Source organism: Pristiophorus japonicus, chromosome 12 (genome assembly GCF_044704955.1).
Source record: "Pristiophorus japonicus isolate sPriJap1 chromosome 12, sPriJap1.hap1, whole genome shotgun sequence".
Classification (NCBI taxonomy): Eukaryota; Metazoa; Chordata; class Chondrichthyes; family Pristiophoridae; genus Pristiophorus; species Pristiophorus japonicus.
The window spans coordinates 197,470,669-197,491,038 of NC_091988.1; the positions used below are offsets into that span (position 1 = coordinate 197,470,669).

At 46.4% G+C, this 20,370-nt stretch overlaps 1 protein-coding gene across 1 annotated transcript in view; it reads left to right on the forward strand.

Annotated features, from left to right (window-relative positions):
• The window catches only part of nfs1 (NFS1 cysteine desulfurase), a 31,300-nt gene that overhangs the window by 2,823 nt on the left and 8,107 nt on the right, over nucleotides 1–20,370 (forward strand). The window contains exons 4-11 of the mRNA XM_070896397.1: nucleotides 4,329–4,412; nucleotides 6,149–6,301; nucleotides 10,025–10,118; nucleotides 11,673–11,807; nucleotides 13,126–13,283; nucleotides 15,042–15,147; nucleotides 16,833–16,914; nucleotides 19,981–20,064. Of these exons, the coding sequence (XP_070752498.1) occupies nucleotides 4,329–4,412; nucleotides 6,149–6,301; nucleotides 10,025–10,118; nucleotides 11,673–11,807; nucleotides 13,126–13,283; nucleotides 15,042–15,147; nucleotides 16,833–16,914; nucleotides 19,981–20,064 (896 nt within the window). The remainder of the gene's footprint in view (nucleotides 1–4,328; nucleotides 4,413–6,148; nucleotides 6,302–10,024; nucleotides 10,119–11,672; nucleotides 11,808–13,125; nucleotides 13,284–15,041; nucleotides 15,148–16,832; nucleotides 16,915–19,980; nucleotides 20,065–20,370) is intronic.

Sequence of the window (20,370 nt, forward strand, 5' to 3'; positions counted from 1 at the left end):
TTAACCACTTACCCCCTTCATCTTAAAACATTCCTGGCTTCCCGACCACCTTTGACCTTTCATCTCCTCCGCTGCTAACACTGCCTTCACTAAACTAATTTTCGCTTGAACTCTTAAATTTCCATCGCGTTCATCTGCCTTAGAGTTGATTTTTTGGGGGGATATTAAGGGAATTTTTTCGATATTAAGGGAATCAAGGGAAATGGGAATCGGGCGGGAAAGTGGAGTTGAGGTCGATGATTAGCCATGATCTTATTGAATGGCGGCGCAGGCTCGAGGGGCCGTATGGCCGACTCCTCCTATTTCTGATGTTCTTATGAGTATTGTTTCCACATTTTGGGAGTGTTCTCCTAGCTCACCTCTTGCACTCCTGGGCAGGGTACAACGAAATGTCGAAGGGATCTCCTCGCCCCGCTAGCCTCTAATCTGTTTTTCACTTACATAAGAACATAATGTAGGTCCCTTGCAGTCAGAATCAGGTGAATTCATAATGGGGAGCAAGGAAATGGCATACCAACTGAACAAATACTTTGGTTCTGTCTTCACTAAGGAAGACACAAATAACCTCCCCTAGGGATTGAGGGTCTAGTGAGAAAGGGGAACTGAGGGAAATCCTTATTAGTCAGGAAGTGGTGTTAGGGAAACTGATGGGACTGAAGGCCGATATAGCCCCAGGGCCTGGTAGTCTGCATCCCAGGGTACTTAAGGAAGTGGCCCTAGAAATAGTAGATGCATTGGTGGTCATTTTCCAACATTCCATGGACTCGGGATCAGTTCCTATGGACTGGAGGGTAGCTAATGTTAACCGCACTTTTTAAAAAAAGGAGGGAGAGAGAAAACGGAATTATAGACCGGTCAGCCTGACCTCGGTAGTAGGGAAAATGCTGGAATCAATTATTAAAGATGTAATAGCAGCGCATTTGGAAAGCAGTGACAGGATCGGTCCAAGTCAGCATGGATTTATGAAAGGGAAATCATGTTTGACAAATCTTCTGGAATTTTCTGAGGATGTAACTAGTAGAGTGGATAAGGGCGAACCAGTGAATGTGGTGTATTTGGACTTTCAAAAGGCTTTTGACAAGGTCCCACACAAGAGATTAGTGTGCAAAATTAAAGCACAATGTATTGGGGGTAATGTATTGACCTGGATAGAGAACTGGTTGGCAGACAGGAAGCAAAGAGTAGGAATAAACGGGTCCTTTTCAGAATGGCAGGCAGTGACTAGTGGGGTACCGCAAGGTTCAGTGCTGGGACCCCAGCTATTTACAATATATATTAATAATTTAGACAAAAGAATTGAATATAATATCTCCAAGTTTGCAGATGACACTAAGCTGGATGACTGTGTGAGCTGTGAGGAGGATGCTAAGAGGCTGCAGGGTGACTTGGACAGGTTAGGTGAGTGGGCAAATACATGGCAGATGCAGTATAATGTGGATAAATGTGAGGTTATCCACTTTGGTGGAAAAAACAGGAAGGCAGATTATTATCTGAATGGTGACAGATTAGTAAAAGGGGAGGTGCAATGAGACCTGGGTGTCATGGTACATCAGTCATTGAAAGTAGGCATGCAAGTATAGAGGGCAGTAACGAAAGCAAATGGCATGTTGGCCTTCATAGCGAGAGGATTTGAGTATAGGAGCAGGGAGGTCTTACTGCAGTTGTACAGGGCCTTGGTGAGACCACACCTTGAGTATTGTATGCAGTTTTGGTCTCCTAATCTGAGGAAGGACATTCTTGCTATTGAGGGAGTGCAGCGAAGGTTCACCAGACTGATTCCCGAGATGGCAGGACTGACATATGAAGAAAGACTGGATCACCTAGGCTTATATTCACTGGAATTTAGAAGAATGAGAGGGGATCTGATAGAAGCATATAAAATTCTGACGGGATTGGACAGGTTAGCTGCAGGAAGAATGTTCCCGATGTTGGGGAAGTCCAGAACCAGGGTCACGGTCTAAGGATAAGGGGTAAGCCATTTAGGACTGAGATAAAACATTTTTTCACTCAAGAGAATTGTGAACCTGTGGAATTCTCTACCACAGAAGGTTGTTGAGTCCAGTTAGTTAGATATAGTCAAAAGGGAGTTAGATGTGGCCCTTACGGCTAAAGGGATCGGGGGGTATGGAGAGAAGGCAGGAATGGGGTACTGAAGTTGCATGATCAACCATGATCATATTGAATGGTAGTGCAGGCTCGAAGGGCCGAATGGCCTACTCCTGCACCTATTTTCTATGTTTCTAATAAGAATTAGAAGCAGGAGTCAGCCCTCCGGCCTGCTCCGCCATTCAATGAGGTCATGGCTGATCTTCTACATCAACTCACGATTCAGCATCCACAGCCATTTGGGGTAGAGAATTTAAATGATTCACATCCCTCTGAATGAAGAAATTCCTCCTCGGCTCAGTCTTAAATGGCCAACCCCTTATCCTGAGACTGTGACCCCGAGTGCTAGACTTTCCAGCCAGGGGGAAACAGCCTCTCAGCATCTACCCTGTCAATCCCCCTCAGAATCTTTTATGTTTCAATGAGATCACCTTTCATTCTTCCTAACTCCAGAGAGTATCGGCCCAATCTACTCAATCTCTCCTCACAGGACAACCCTCTCATCCCAGGAATCAATGCAGTGAACCTTTGTTGCACCACCTGTAAGGCATGTATGTCCTTCCTCCGATAAGGAGACCAAAACTGTGCACAGTACTCCAGGTGTGGTCTCACCAAAGCCCTGTACAATTGTAGCAAGAATTCCCCTGAGTCTTTTTCTTTTTCAGGGCTTCATTGGATTTTCTGTTGTGTTCTCTCGCAATGTGCTGTCTTATACACATTTCCTCCTCCACATCTCCCCACTGTGTTGAAATTAAGACTCTGTTCACTGACTATAACACATTCTTTCTCTCTCCTTATCACTGGGACTTGAACCCACAACCTTCTGACTCGGGCGAGGGTGCTACCCACTGAGCCACAGCTGGTGCTCCCTTTTCTTGTTTCCCTGGTCTCTCCTGTTCATGCACTAACCCCAGCCTGAGCTCAGTTGATTAATTTCCAGGTTCAGTTGTGAACCAGAATTTGGGAAAGTTGTCACAACAATTCAGTAATTACTTTCTTCTGACTTTTCGCCCCCCATCCCCCTTTCCCCTACATTTTTTTTAAAACTTGCTAATTCTCTCCCAGTTTTTCACCCCCTCTGGAGAGAAAATCAATTCCCTTTGGCAAGTGGGTCAATAACCAGAGGTCACAGATTTAAAATCAGTGGCAAAAGAGGAGAGATGAAAAGTTGTTTTCTACTGAGTTGTCTGATCTGGAACGCTCTACCTGAAAAGGTGGTGGAAGCTGATTCAATCAATAATGTTAAAAGGGAGCCGGGCGGGTCCTTGAGGATGAGGACCTTACAGGGTTACAGACAAAAAGCGGAGATGTGGGACTAAGCACGAATGCTCTTTCAAAGATCCAGCACAAGCATGCTGGGCCGAATGGCCTTCTGCGCTGTAAGATTCTATGATTCTTCTGAAGGCTGCTATAAATTGCTGTAATTTGCCTGATGAAGTCAGATGCGATTAAATGTTTGTCTTTTAGGCTGATCTGTCTAAAGTGAGCATTTTAAGAATCTTCCTGTTCTTATTAACCCTCAGTTGGATACAAATTCAAAACTAAATACTTGCATTTCTATTACGTCTTTCGTGACCACCGGACGTCTCAAAGAGCTTTACAGCCAATGAAGTACTTTTGGAGTGTAGTCACTGTTGTAATGTGGGAAACGCGGCAGCCAATTTGTGCACAGCAAGCTCCCACAAACAGCAATGTGATAATGACCAGATAATAGAACAAAAAAACATTATCTGCTCATTATCACATTGCTGTGTATGGGAGCTTGCTGTGCCCAAATTGGCTGCCGCGTTTCCTACATTACAACAGTGACTGCACTCAAAGTGCTTCATTGTAAAGCGGTTTGAGATGTCCGGTGGTCGTGAAAGGCGCTATATAAATCTACGTCTTTTTAATCTGCTTTGGTTATGTTGATTGAGGGATAAATATTGGCCCCAGGACATCGGGGATAACTCCCCGGCCCCTCTTCAAAATAGTGTCATGGTATCTTTTACATCCACCTGAGAGAGCAGACGGGGCCTCGGTTTAACGTCTCATCCGAAAGACGGCACCTCCGACAATGCAGCGCTCCCTCAGCACTGCACTGGGAGTGTCAGCCTAGATTTTGTGCTCAAGTCTCTGTAGTGGGACTTGGACCCACAACCCTTTGACTCTGGGGTGCTGTCAACTGAGTATTTTAACTGACATTTATAATATTTTTTTAACCATATCTATTGTCGCTGCAGCAAATAGCTGACCTGATAGGAGCAGACGGCAGAGAAATCATCTTCACCAGTGGTGCTACAGAGTCAAACAATATTGCCATCAAGGTTAGTGTACTGTTTGGTGTGTGGTGAATGTATGTCCATCCATGCATTGACATGGTGCACCGTCTCCACTCTGTGTCGATGATTTATCTGTCTCAACCTTTCCTGTTGACCGTGTGAGCTTACCTCTGTGTGAAATACTAACATATTAACCTGGGTCCATTGGTGTAACATTACTAGGACTTCTAATACTGTCCTTTTTTGCTTTTGGAAATAGCAATCTCTATCTATATGTGTCAGGCCTCAGTAGCCTTCCGTCCAGTGGGGTCAGGTCTGCAGCATTTCATTGTGCCTACAATGTGAAGTAATGGATAGGAGTGAGTTACACAAAGGTCTGAGACAGCACATCACAGATTGCACCGTGTTACTAAACCGGTTAAGAGGTTTATCTGAAGCGATTGAAAGGCTTCTGCCTCCCGAATGCATTGCTGCGGTCTCCTGCGGGGGTGAGGAAAGGGCAGCTCCGTGTCAGCAGAAAATCCTGTAGATCTTTTTACTTGGTGCTGGTTCTTTCAACTCCAAATTATTTTTATGCCTCATTTTTGTACAGGTGGCATCCTGTGCTTAGAAGTAAATATGACCCTTGCTGATTCTTCACGGAGTTGCGAATGAGTACTGGCCTGAATGATTAGACTTCTGTGTAAAAGAAAGAACGTGCATTTATGTAGTGCCTTTCACGATCTCGGGACGTCCCAAAGGACGACAAATGGACGTGTGTTCAAATGTTTTGTGAATGGGCTTGTGTTCTTGGCAAATGTTGTTGCGGCCTTGGTCGTCATCCTTTATCACTGGAAATATAAGTAACAGATCATAAGATAAGACTGGATAAAGAAAGCTTTTCATCCCATTGGCTTTCATCCTTGAAGATTACTGACCCCACTGTCTTATTGTTGCATGTTTGACGTCAGCCTGCGCTCACAGTCCAGGCTCACTGCAGCAAGCAACAGGACTTGTGACCGTGCAGCATCTCCTCTGTACTGCTCCGCAATGTTAGACTAAAATCTGCGGGCCTTGAACCCGCGTCCTTCTAACCCAGGCAGTGCTGCCGAGCTGGCATTTGTACAAAAATAGTCGGAACAAGAGGAGGCCATTCAGCCCCACCAGCCTGTTCCGCTACTCAGTTAGACCACGGCTGATCTGTATCTTATCCCCATCTACCCACCTTGGTTCTGTAACACTTAATATCCTTGCCGAACAAAAATCTTAACGATCTCAGTTTTGACATTTTCAATTGACACCCCTCCCCCAGCCATAACAGCTTTTTGGGGGAGAGTGTTCCAGATTCCCCCTGTCCTTTGTGTGAAGAAATGCTTCCTGACATCTTCTCTGAACAACAGCCTGGCTCTAAGGTTCTGCCCCCTTGTTCTTGACTTCCCCAACCAGAGGAAATCGTTTCTCTCTACCCTATCAACTCCATTAATCATTTTAAACGCCTCAATTAGATCACCCTTTAATTTTCCATATTCAAGGGAATACCAGCCAAGTCTCTGCAACCTGTTGTCATAAGTTAACCCTTTCAGTGCTGGTATATTACTTACTGTAAAAATGATGGAAGTACTATTTAATACATAAAGCATTTATGAGCTGTATTAAACTTCTCCACAAAAAGTAACGTTGCCACATTTGGATGAGTACAGTATATGTGCCTCTTTATTTTAGATTTTGTTTCGATCAAATAATTGTGCTTTAACTATCAGAAGTTAAGATTATTTTTTCTCTTCCTTCCCTGCTGTTTCCAGGGTGTTGCGAGGTTTTACAAATCCAAAAAGAAGCACGTCATCACAACCCAGACAGAACACAAGTGCGTCCTGGATTCATGCCGCATGCTGGAGACTGAGGGTTTCCAAGTGACCTATTTGCCCGTGAAGACCAACGGGATTGTCGATTTAAAGGCAGGTTTTTAATTTTGCCAATTCTCCCCACTGGTTTTGCTTCCCCTTTTTTTTTTCCTGAAGGCATTGACTCTTTAGAAACATGGAAAAAATATCATAGAAATCTACAGAAGGAGGCCAAAGAGCAGTCATAGAAACATAGAAAATAGGTGCAGGAGTAGGCCATTCGGCCCTTCTAGCCTGCACCGCCATCAATTACCCGCCTTTGCCCCATATCCCTTCATACCTTTGGTTAACAAAAAATCTATCAATTTCAGAATTAAAATTAACAATTGACCCAGCATCAGTTGCCATTTGTGGAGGAGAGTTCCGAACTTCTACCACCCTTTGTGTTTCTTGACCACTTCTGAAAGACCTGTCTCTCATTTTTAGACTATTCATCCGAGACTCCCCAACCAGCGGAAATAGCTGCTCTCTATCTACCCTATCTGTTCCCCTTAATATCCTGAAAACTTCGATCAAATCACCCCTTAACCTTCTAAGTTCCACGGAATACAGGGTATAGTCCACCATCAGTTCTATATATTTAAGAATTTCACAGTAAAAGTGCAGCGAATATATTTGTTTAAACTGCTGCCTGACTCTCCGGCGTGCAGACTCTTGCTGTGGCACCCGTTCCCTGTTACTCTGGAGAGTGGGCATTGGTCGGGCAGCGAGTGTTGGCAGGGTGGGCAGCTCGGAGTCTGCCCCTGTGCCTCGCCCGTGTCTGCCCTGTCACACCTGCCAGCAGGGGTCACAGCTGGTGAAACCCAGACTGCTTCCTTTTTCTTTGCCTTTCCCGAAACCCACTGCCAATCGCGGGCGTTGCCAGAATCAGCCTTTGGAAGAAAAAAAAAAATCAGCTGAACACAACAACAACGACTTGCGTTTATATAGCACCTTTAACGCGGTGAAACGTCCCAAGGTGCTTCCCGGCAGTGTTATGAGACACAAAATTTTACACCAAGCCACGTCAGTAGAAATTGGCACAGGTGACCAAAAGCTTGGTCAAAGAGGTCGGTTTTAAGGAGCGTCTTGAAGGAGGAAAGAGAGGCGGAGAGGTTTAGGCAGGGAGTTCCAGAGCTTGGGGCCCAGGCAATAGAAGGCACGGCCACCAATGGTTGAGCAATTGTAATCGGGGATGCTGAAGAGGGCATAATTAGAGGAATGCAGACATCTCTGGGTGCGGGGGGGGTGGTTGTTATGGGGCTGGAGGAGATTACAGAGATAGGGAGGACGAGGGCCATGAGGGATTTGAGCAAGGATGAGAATTTATGAAATCGAGGCGTTGCTTAACCAGGAGCCAATGTTGGTCAGCGAGCATGGGATGATGGGTGAGCGGGACTTGGTGCTGAGTTTACGATCACCTCCAATTTACGCAGGGTAGAATGTGAAAAATGAAAAGAAGGGAGGAACTTGCATTTATATAGCGCCTTGCATGACCCTGGGACGTCACAGAGCTCTTTATTCAGCCAGTGAAGTGTAGTCGCTGTGTGATGTCAGAAACGTGGCAGACAATTGTATTTACATATTTATTTTAAAAAAAACAGTCGTGCTTGGTCCCGTCCCGTCCCCCCCCCCCCCCAGCTATTTGTCTGTCGCCCTATAAGCTGAAGATACAGGTGACCAGGGCTTTCATTGCAGCTCGGACCTTTGTGTAGAGTTTGACTGTTGGCAGGGAAGTTGCCAATAGAGTATCAAAGTTTGTGGGATGAATATTGGCCAGGACATTGGAAACCCCCTCTGCTTTACTTTGAATGGTGCATTGGGATCTTTTATCCTCCAGTACCCATCCAACTCCCAATAAAATTATTTATGAAATTAGCTTCCGCCACCTTTTCAGGTAGAGCGTTCCCGATCCCGACAAATCCGAGTGAAAAATGTTCTCATCTCCCCTCCAGATCTTTGCCAATGATTTTCGATCTGTGACCTCTGGTTATTGACCCACTCGCCAGAAGGAATAGATTTTCTCTAGAGGAGCGGGAGACTTTGTCTGGATATAGTTCCATGGGAGCCAGTCAACACCTCATTGCTTGCCAAGGGGAGTGTTGGTAAGCATCTCCGGCTGGATGAGTGGAGGATCCTATCCTGTCTTCACCTGCACTTTCAAACTGGATAGTAATTGGAAGCAGGAGCATAAGAACATAAAAAATAGGAGCAGGAGTAGGCCATTTGGCCCCTCGAGTCTGCTCCGCCATTCAATAAGATTATGGCTGATCTGACCTTGGCTTCAACTCCACTTCCCTGCCCGCTCCCCATATCCCTCGACTCCCTTATCGTTTTCAAATCTGTCTTTCTCTGCCTTAAATGTATTCAATGATCCAGCCTCCACAGCTCTCTGGGGCAGAGAATTCAAAAGATTCACGACCCTCTAAGAGAAGAAATTCCTCATCTCCATTTTAAATGGGCGACCCCTTATTCTAAAACTATGCCCCCGAGTTCTAGATTCCCCATGAGGGGAAACATCCTCTCTGCATCTACCCTGTCGAGCCCCCTCAGAATCTTATACATTTCAACAAGGTCACCTCTCATTCTTCTCAATTCCTTACTCTTTATTTCCCTGCATAGTCTGGGAGTGCTGAGGCTTACTATGGACTCATTACAGGCCCAACCTGCTCAGCCTTTCTTCATAAGACAGCCCCTTCATCTCAGAATCAACCTAATGAACCTTCTGTGAACTGCCTCCAATGCAAGTATATCCCTCCTTACTCTTTATTTCCCTGCATAGTCTGGGAGTGTTGACGCTTACTATAGACTCATTACAAACGCCCATGTGAGATCAGCTAAGTCTGTGAGGAACAAAACCTGATCAGTGTCGCACTGCTCTGTGCTGCGCAGCGCTTATATCAATTGAGGGGAGCTTTCTTGAGATGGCTGTGGCTGCTCAGTTGTTGAGTTTATTCAAGGCTGAGATCAATAGATTTAAAGGATATGGGGATCGGGCAGGAAAGTGGAGTTGAGGTCGAAGATCAGCCACGATCTTATTGAATGGCAGAGCAGGCTCGAGGGGCCGTATGGCCTACTCCTGCTCCTATTTCTTATGGTCATGTTCATCCTGTAGGTCGAAACTAGAGGTGAACCCAAAGAATAAAGGAAGAGCGAACTTGAATTTATATATCACTTTTCACGACCTCCGGACCTCACAAATTGCTTAATAGCCGATGAAGTACCTTTGAAACTCAGTCACTGTTATAACGCAAGCAAATGAAACAGGCAATTTGTCCACAGGGCTCCTCAAAAATCAATGTGGCAAATGACCAGATAATCTGATTTTGGTGTTAGTGGAGGGATGAATATTGGCCAAGACACTTGGGATAACTCTCCTGCTCTTCGAAATAGTGCCATTGTTTTTTATGCCCCCCCCAAGAGGGCAGATGGAGCCTCAATTTAGCATCTGGAGTGTCGGCCTGGATTATGTGCTCAAGGCTCTGGAGTGGGACTTGAACCCGCAATCTTCTGACTCAGAGGGGAGAGAGCTACCCACTGAGCCACAGCTGGCAATAGTGAAAGGACCATGTTTATCTTTTTTTTAAAAAGGAAAATTGCCTTGTTGCTGTGGATCTCATTCAGTGACTATTGTTTTGCATTGCACCCAATGAAAAATGTATCCATTCAGGGTTCAGCATCTTCATGGATCAAAGAGTAGGCCTTCATTAAAACCAAGCCACAGTTTGTTAGAGGGCAGGTTTGGAAAAATAGATTTTTTTATTGTCGCTGACTATATGATTTTTCTTCCCTGACTAGGAACTGGAGAAAGCAATTCGACCAGATACCAGTTTGGTGTCAATAATGACCGTGAACAATGAAATTGGCGTAAAGCAACCTGTTGATGACATAGGTATGTAAACACAGTGTGACTCTCGTACATTATCCACGATTGTCTGTTGTTATACCCTGAGAACTTTGTTTAAACAGATTTATTTTCTCTCCTTGTCCCCTACCCCAGCCAAAGCAAAATGTTGGCTCCTTGCTCGGGTATCTAATCCAAGTAGGCACTTCCTCGTGGGAGCCTGGACAGTGAGAGTCAGCAGACTGTTTGATCATGGGCACTCTACAGCCGAGCCTGGTTCAGTACTCACCCAATATCCATGCATTTTCACGTCCAGCAGAGGGGATTAAATAGTGATGAGGAGCAGGAACCTGGCTGCTCTGCTCTCTCCATAACTTGGGTCACTGAGAGGGCAATTGTGGCGTTGTTGCAGCTAACTCAGCATAAATCGAACCTCGGATCTTCCCGGTCTGTGACTCAGCTGCTCACAGGGTGAACTCACCGATCCATCTAGAGAGCTGTTTTTTATCCCCTGCATTTCTATAGCATCTTTCACTATCTCAGGACATCCCAAAGTGCTTTTACAGTCAATTAAGTAATTTTGAAGTGTAGTCACTGTGGTAATGTAGGAAACACGGCAGCCAATTTGTGCACAGCAAGCCCCCACAAACAAATGAGATAATGACCAGATAATCTGTTTGTCATGTTGGTTGAAAAATATTGGGCAACACATCGGGGAGAATTCCTCTTCAAAATATCGCCGTGGGATCTTTTACGCCCACCTGAGAGAGAAGACGGGGCCTCAGTTTAACGTCTCATCTGAAAGACGGCACCTCCGACAGTGCAGCACTCCCTCAGTACTGGCACTGGATGTCAGCCTAGATTGTGCGTTTATGTCTTTGGAGCGGGGCTTGAACCCACAACCGTCTGAGGCGAGCATGCTACCCACTGAGCCAAGGTTGGCACCTTCACTTAAAAGGGACGGACCAGAATCTCTGTCAACTCTTGAGTTCAAATGTTTCCTTTTCTGTAATATGATTATTTCTAAACAGCCTCAAGATGATGGTAAAGTAATTAAGTGGCGCCAAGTGTCATGGGGTTGGGGTGTGGATCAACCTTTAGAAGGCCGTTGGCCCTTTTGCTTTCAATAGAGCTCCTCGACACTCCTTTGAAGTAGCCCAGGATCAAGGAGACCTGAGCTGACAGATATCCATGGAGGTGAACAATTTGGCATGGAATGCCTTGTTTTTCCAATACAAAATGGTGTACTTAACAGAGATACACAGCTAGACTTTCCTTGAGTTGGCAATAAGAGATCTCTGATTTAGGGAGTAGAAAATCCGTGACTTGTGCTGGAGAGTGCACGTTTGTGCTCTCGCTCGGCTGTGATGGCTCACTGTGTGGACTCTCGCGTGAAGAATAGCCACTTGGGGCGCTGGAGAGCTCCTGGTATCTGTAGAACTATACCCCAGCAAGGAGTCAATGCCTTCAGCAAAGGAGGGGCAGTATTGCTCAGAGAGGTCATTGTTTTAAGCTGGACAGCACAATCTCCAAGATCAGCTACTGGCACTCATTCGGCTCTTGTATCCGTTGGTATTCATTCAGCTCTTGTGTCTGCTGCAGGTCGCATTTGCCAAGCTAACAAGGTGTTTTTCCACACGGACGCTGCCCAGGCTGTGGGAAAAATTCCTCTTGACGTGAACAAAATAAAGATCGATCTGATGTCCATCAGTGGCCACAAAATCTACGGCCCTAAAGGTATACACTCCAATCTTGTCCGCTTACGTTCAGTTAAACCTCACCGTTACAAACTCTGTCCCAAAATAACCTGCAATGAGTGTTGTTACTTTTATGCAACAGTTTTCTCTCTTTAAAAACTTAATCAATCATGCAGGCACAGCTCGTCCCCCAGATAGCAAAAGTTGCATCTTTCTGGCGATCTCCCCATGACCATAGTGCACACCCATGAGTGACCACCTCGTCGTCTCGCCTGATTAAAGGGAACTCGCACTCGATGGTCCCTCTCTAATTTATTTCTTCGTGCGCAGTCCCTTTAAAGGCATGCGTGGTATCTTTTCCAGCGGCAGCAGTCGGTGAGCGGCATGCACGGGACCTCCCAACTGACAAGCGGGTGCGCACCTCGCGGGGAACATAGCTCTCACTCTGCTACCAAACGGTTTTGCAATTGGTGCATAGACCAGAGATATAAAAGACTAAAGCAACTATTTTGTACTTAGCTTTGTATTAATTCTATTACTTTTCAACATAAGTGCTTTCTCAGCTTAATGGCATTAAAGTGTTATTTACAACAGAATATTTGAGAATGAGGGGGAATGTTGTCAGTTTCACTTGTGAGCGATGGGGCTACGTTCACTCCTGTGCCAAACCTGTTTGATATTCTGTTTGTGCCTCCATAGGGATCTCCCATGCTGTTGCTCACAGTAAATCAGATGATAGACTTTTTCTTTAATGACTAGTGTTAAACCATGTAATGCACAATGTATTCTCCTATGGTAGAGCTGCATTGAAGTTGTTCTGCTCCTCTTTAAGGCCAGAAGTCCAATTGCTGTAAGTGCAGACCATCTGAGGTCACTCAGAGTTTAATTGCTAGATCAGGGAACTTTGCCGATTTTGAAGTGTTCTCATCGGTTTCAGACTGAAGCTCGGAAGTATCTGATGTTTAAAGATTAGTTTTAGTACTAGTTGTTTAAGCCAGTAGCAAATAAACAGGCATGGCCGTATTTGATTCTGAATGAAGAGGGATAGATCTAATGTTAAGGCTAGTAGCAGCCTCTGATGGAGTAACAGGGAGCAGCGAACGAACAGGCAGCCAGTGTCAGGAGAGAAGCGCGTGTGCAGCTGAAGACCAGCATTCTGGGGCGAGGCTCTGCAGGGTTTGAGATGAGGATCTTTGAGTCGATTCACTGGGCGACAGCTATCCAGTGGAGCGTGGTATCTGGGGCACTTTGTGCGAGACCTGTTTATCCTGTCTATAAGTATGAGATCTTGGCAGCGAGAGAGACTTTTTTAAGCGTGGTACGTGACCAATGTTGTGCTCCTGTTTGTCCCCTATCAGGCGTGGGAGCGATGTACATCCGCCGTCGCCCGCGGGTACGAGTGGAGGCCATGCAGAGCGGCGGGGGACAGGAGCGGGGTCTGCGCTCAGGAACTGTCCCCACTCCACTGGTGGTGGGGCTTGGGACAGCGTGTGAAATAGCGCAGCAGGAGATGGAGGTGAGTGGGCCGTTGCTGAGCTTCCTGCTTTGGTAAGGGCGGGACCGCTGCCAACAATCCGGAAGTGTTCTGCATATGCACGCTTCAGATTCGTCACAGGATCGGGTTCTGAAGGCAAAACAGGAGCTTGTGGTTCCCGATTAATGCGCAGTAAGCTTCTGCACAGCTTCTGGTCATTGGCAAAAGTCACTCTGATTTAAAAAAAATTCATTCCCGGCATGTGGGCGTCACTGGCAAGGCCGGCATTTATTGCCCATCCCTAATTGCCCCTTGAGAGGGTGGTGGTGAACCGCTTTCTGGAACCGCTGCAGTCCGTGTGGTGAAGGTGCTCCCACAGTGCTGTTAGGGAGGGAGTTCCAGGATTATGACCCAGTGACGATGAGGGAACGGCCGATATATTTCCAAGTCAGGATGGTGTGTGACTTGGAGGGGAACATGGAGGTGGTGGTGTTCCCATGCGCCCGTTGCCCCTGCCCTTCTAGGTGGTAGAGGTCGCGGGTTTGGGAGGTGCTGCCGAAGAAGCCTTGGCGAGTTGCTGCAGTGCATCTTGTAGATGGTACACACTGCAGCCACGGTGCGCCGGTGGTGGACCAGGGTTGGAGTTGAACTTAGCCGACAATGTTAATGAGACAGGTTTGGAGTCATCACACACTCCTGTGTGTGTGTGTGTGTGTGTGTATGTGTATATAATCGGTTTTGTTTTAAAGCAGTATGTCTCCCTTCATTCTTTCTTCCCCTCCCCCAACCCATTTCCTCCCCTCTTCGAATGACATTGACGCCTGCTCAGTACAGTTCTGCTGGTGGGCACCTCTCAGTACCCCACCATAAGTGCTCAGTCTTCATGTGTGAGACTGGACAGGCTATTTAACCATGAAGGCATCAGCTGAGCTCCGTGTGCTTAGAAGGCCACAGTGGAGGCTGTAGTTTGGCTGTATATCGGAAGACCCACAAAAATAGTTCTTTGCTGCTGTCGGTAATGTTGAGATTTATAAGTTTACACTTGCCAGTACTGTTGGCTGTCCGTGTCAGCGATGACTCACTGGGTAGCACACTTGCCCCTGAGTCAGAAGGTTGTGGGTTCAAGTCCCACTCCAGAGACTTGAGCACATAAATCTAGGCTGACACTCCCAGTGCAGTGCTGAGGGAGTGCTGCACTGTCGGAGGTGCCGTCTTTCGGGTGAGATGTTAAACCAAGGCCCTGTCTGCTCTCTCAGGTGGATGTAAAAGATACTATGGCACTAGTTTGAAGAAGAGCAGGGGTGTTATCCTCTGTGACCTGGCCAATATTGATCCCTCAATCAACATAACAAAACCAGATTATCTGGTCATTATCACATTGCTGTTTGTGGGAGCTTGCTGTGCGCAAATTGGCCGCTGCATATCCCACATTACAACAGTGACTACACTTCAAAAAGTACTTTGTTAGCTGTAAAGCACTTTGAGACGTCCATTGGTCATGAAAGGCGCTATAGAAATTCTAGTCTTCTATAATTGATAATCAATGATAATAAGTGTCAACTGTAGAGATTCTAAAAGGTATTTATTTCTTGCCAGTGACGCACACTCCGCTTGGAGGTCACTGTTGTATTGGCCGTACTTCATGTCCTTGGCTACTGCCCAACTTCAGGAAAGGCAGAGGAACTGTTATCTCTACTCCATAATCTGCCGACTTACTGTGTACATTGATGCACTTTTAAAGTGGTCTGCCCTGGCCATTTGTCGGTACAGTACGTAACACAGCTATTGATGTTCCTGCAGTCTGACCATAAGCACGTGTCCACTCTGTCCAGGCGCTTGGTGACGAAGATAATGAATAAGATCTCTGACGTGGTTCTGAATGGGGACGCGGAGCAGAGCTATCCAGGTACAGTGACTGATTCTACCGTGCAAGCTTGAAGGAGCATTGAATCGTGGCATGTACAGAAGCTGGTCATTTGGCCCCGCATGTCTGGGCTGGTTCCAGCTCTTGAACTGGAACCACCTAATCTCATTTCATGCCGTAATTGGTATCTACTTGAAAAGGAACATTTGCAAGGTCCCTGGGGAAAGAGTGGGGCGGGGGGGGGGGGGGGTGTGAGAGAGGAGAGGGGGAGGGGGGGGGGTGAGAGAGGAGAGGGGAGGGGGTGGGGGGGGGAAAGAGGACGGGGGGGAAAGAGGACGGGGAGGGGGGAAAGAGGACGGGGGGGGGGGAAGAGGACGGGGGGGAGGGGGGGAAGAGGACGGGGGGAGAAGAGAAGTGTGGCCCGGCACATACACGAAGGGCTGAATGGCCCTCTCAGCTGTACGATTCTATTTCCTTGCCCAGGTTGTCACTTAAGTATTGGATAAGACCACCTGTATTCTACGGAGGAATTGAGAATAGGCAGGTGAATGAACGATGAGAGGACTGACTAAATTCTTCAATGAGCCTGCTGTCCCCAGTAAAGATAAAAAGAAAGGTCCGAAAATCTGAAATGAAAACACAAGATACTCTAAATACCCAGTCAGTCGGTCTGACGGCATCTGAAGAGAAGGGATGGGTTAATTAGCCAATCAAGGCCTACTCCCGCTCCTTATGTTCTATGTGTTCATTTCATGGCTATCAGTGGGGTGTTACTGGTCCAGCAGGGGCGGTATTTATTGGTTGCCATGTTTGCTCACAAAAGTCACTACAATCCAGAGGTATTTCTCCTGTGAAGCACTTTGGGACGTTTTGGCATTGTGGTGAAGAGCCGTATAAATGCAAGTACTTCCCCTTGCCCCCACCCCGTGACGCCGTTTAAACCAAACCTCAGGACCAGCTTCGAGCGCCAGCTGTTCTTGCAGCCTCTCTGGGTGAAGTGGCACACGTGTGGGTTACAGGTCCTATCCCGGCAGGAATGTGCTTTAGATTGGTCCAAATTAAGGAGTGATGGCGGAGATGAGTCAGCTGTGGCTCAGTGGGTAGCACCCTCGCCCCTGAGTCAGAAGGTTGTGGGTTCAAATCCTATTTCACGGACTTGAGCACAAAAATCCAGGCTGACACTCCAGTGCAGTGCTGAGGGAGCGCTGCACTGTCAGCGGTGCTGTTTTTCGGATGAGATGTTAAACCGAGATCTCAAGGCACTATTTCGAAGAAGGGAGTGGGTGGGTGTTCTTTCTCTGTGTGTCCTCGTCAATATTTATATCTCGACCCATTATCACTTATCTGGTAATTCTCACATTGCTGTTTGTGGGAGCTTGCTGTGTGTAAATTGGCTGTCGTGTTTCCCATTACAACAGTGACTACACTTCAAAAAAATACTTCATTGGGTGTGAAGCGCTTTGGGATGTCCTGAGGTCATGAAAGGCGCTATATAAATGCAAGTTGTTCTTCTGGGATACTTTAACTTGGATTAAGTCTGATCCCAGATCCAAAGGGTTAGGGAGTGGTGAAATTCACTGCCTGTCATGGCTTATCGTTCCCATAATTTTGGATACTAATTATCGACAGTTGAGTGCAAATTGCAAGGGATTTTTGTTTCTCAAATTGCTTTGTGATTGTAGTCCTGTGCAACTCTAATCAACATGCATTTTACCCAATTTCTGCAGGCTGCATTAACCTATCATTTGCTTACGTGGAAGGAGAGAGTCTCCTGATGGCTTTGAAAGACATCGCTCTCTCATCAGGAAGGTAGTGTATCAGGCCGATCTGACTGTCTTTTATTGAGTATTAATATCCAGCCGTCAGATCTGAGCACCTGGCCCAAAACACAGAATCAGACCACCCCAAGCCTGTACAATTTATAAATTATGAACTGGCTTGATAGTAACATTTAATGGGTCGTCTTGCAAAAATAAAAGTACTTTCGGCAATGAGAAATATAATCTTTGCACACAATTTTACAGCATGTGAAACAGGCCAACAGGTCCGTGCCGGTGTTTATGCTCCACACCAGCCTCCTCCCACCCATCTTCATCTCACCCTATTGGCATAACCCTCTATTCCTTTCTCCGTGTATTTATTTAGCTTCCCCTTAAATGCATCCATGCTAGTCGCCTCAACCACTCCCTGTGGTAGCGAGTTCCACATTAGAAAACATAGAAATTTACAGCGCAGGAAGAGGCCATTCCGGCCCATCGTGTCTGCATCGGCCGACAAAGAACCGCACGGCCCTTGGTCAGCAGCCCTAAAGGTTACATATAAACCTATGAACAATGACGGAAAGGCAAAGAGCACCCAGCCCAACCAGTCCGCCTCACCACAACTGTGACACCCCTTATACTGAAACATTCTCCCCACTCTCTGGGTAAAGAAGTTTCTCCCGAATTTCTTACTGGATTTATTGTTGACTATCTTATATTGATGGCCCCTATTCTTTTGACCCTCCCACAAGTGGAAACATTCTCTACGACTATCCTATCAAACCCTTTCACAATCTTAAAGATCAGCCCGGGGTTGCTGAGCCCAATGGTGGCGTTTGTACCAGAATGATTGGGGCTGTTTACATCAGATCAAGAGAGCTCATGGAATGACTTGATAAGAGGTGCTTATAAAATGCTGAAGGGACGGGACGTATCAGATAGCGACTCCGTGGTTCAGGGGTCTGGTATACATGATTAAAGGTAAAAGCTTCAGGATAGAGGGCGGGGTTTTCCTTTTACACACAGGGGTGTGGTTGCAGCAGAGAGCATGTAACATTTAGCAATATGTTAGGTAGGTTGTTGAGGAATAAAGGGATACGAGAGCAAGGCAGACACTTGGGATCAGGTGGAGGATAAACACAAAAATGGGCTGGTTGAGCCAAACAGCCTATTCCAGGTGTTGTAATTCGCACTGCCACTCTGAGGGTGAGGTAACACTGCAGGGCTAGGAGATTGAAGCCAATACCTCTGCTCTTTACGGCTCACTTTGTCTTTGGCTTTACCAACCGAGCCATCAGGGAGCTCCAGGTCGCTAGATAGGTACATGCAATTTATGGAGAAAATAAAACTATCAGGCAAGGATGAACAGGCTGTGTCTCTTTTCTCTTGAAATGAGAAGGCTGAAGGGTGACCTAATAATAATCTTTAAAATTATGAAAGGTTTTGATCGAGCAGACAGTGTTTCCACTTGTGGGAAAGAGCAAAACTAGAGGTCATCAATACAAGATGGTCACCATTGGCTAACGAACAGAAAATAGAGAGTCGGGATAAATAGTTCATTCTCGGGTTGGCAATCAGTAACTAGTGGGGTGCAGCAGGGATCAGTGCTGGGACCCCAACTATTTACAATTTAGAATGACTTGGAGGAAGGGACTGAGTGTAACGTAGCCAAGTTTGCCAACAATACAAAGATGGGAGGAAAAGCAATGTGTGAGGAGGACACACAAAATCTGCAAAAGGACATAGGCAGGCTAAGTGAGTGGGCAAAAGTTTGGCAGATGGAGTATAATGTTGGAAAGTGTGAGGTCATGCACTTCGGCAGAAAAAATCAAAGAGCAAGTTATTATTTAAATGGAGAAAGATTGCAAAGTGCTGCAGTACAAGGGGACCTGGGGGTACTTGTGCATGAAACACAAAAGGTTAGTATGCAGGTACAGCAAGTGATCAGGAAGGCCAATGGAATCTTGGCCTTTATTGCAAAGGGGATGGAGCATAAAAGCAGGGAAGTCTTGCTACAGTTGTATAGGGTATTGGTGAGGCCACACCTGGAATACTGCGTGCAGTTTTGGTTTCCATATGTACAAAAGGATATACTTTGGAGACAGTTCAGAGAAGGTTCACTAGGTTGATTCCGGAGATGAGGGGGTTGACTTATGAGGAAAGGTTGAGTAGGTTGGGCCTCTACTCATTGGAATTCAGAAGAATGAGAAGTGATCTTATCGAAACGTATAAGATTATAAGGGGGCTTGACAAGGTGGATGCAGAGAGGATGTTTCCACTGATGGGGGAGATAGAACTAGAGGGCATGATCTTAGAATAAGAGGCCACCCATTTAAAACTGAGATGAGGAGAAATTTCTTCTGAGGGTTGTGGATCTGTGGAATTCGCTGCCTCAGAGAGTTGTGGAAGCTGGGACATTGAATAAATTTAAGACAGAAATAGACAGTTTCTTAAAACGATAAGGGGTTATGGGGAGCGGGCGGGGAAGTGGACCCAAGTCTATAATCGGATCAGCCATGATCGTATTAAATGGCGGAGCAGGCTCGAAGGGCCGTATGGCCTTCTGCTCCTATTTCTTATGTTCTTATGTAAATCAAATAGAGAATTCAGGAGAAACTTCTTTACCCAGAGAGTGGTGAGAATGTGGAACTCGCTGTCACAGGGAGTGGTTGAGGCGAATAGTATCAATGCATTTAAGGGGAGGCTAGACAAGCATATGGGGGAGAAGGGAATGGAGGGTTATGCTGATAGATTTAGATGAGGAAAGACGGGAGGAGGCTCGAGTGGAGCATAAACACCGGCATGGACTGGTTGGGCCGAATGGCCTGTTTCTGTGCCGTATATCCTGTGTAATACCCCTCCTGTTGTATGTATCTAGTTGTAAACTGAACTCATGAGTACATTAGAGATGGCGAGCGTGAGGATTAGTAAACTACCTTAAATGGTAAGTTTTTCAAAAAAGTTTCTCTCTTCTAACAGGCAGACAGCAACTTCCCTGCCACTTAATGGGAACCGTATCAAAATATCGAAGCCTTGTTGAAGTGAAAGCAACATTTTTAGGTTTAACTCCGAGTTAAGATTAATTCCTCACTGCATTGTGTGTTTGTATTTGCAGTGCCTGCACGTCGGCCTCTCTAGAACCTTCCTACGTCCTGCGAGCTATTGGTGCAGATGAAGACTTGGCTCACTCTTCGATCAGGTACAGTGTAAGAGGAAGGCAGGCTCCCTCCCTCCTCCTTGTGATTATTCTATTTGGTTTTGGGGATGTAACCATGGTCCATTGAATGAAATAGAATATTCCACAATGTCGCCGCACCACCCCCCCAGTACTGATACGGAGTATTCCACTCCCCCCCCCCCCCCCCCAGTACTGATACGGAGTATTCCCCCCCCCCCCCCCCCAGTACTGATACGGAGTATTCCCCCCCCCCCCCCCCCCCCCCCCCCCCCCCCCCCCCCCCCAGTACTGATACGGAGTATTCCCCCCCCCCCAGTACTGATACGG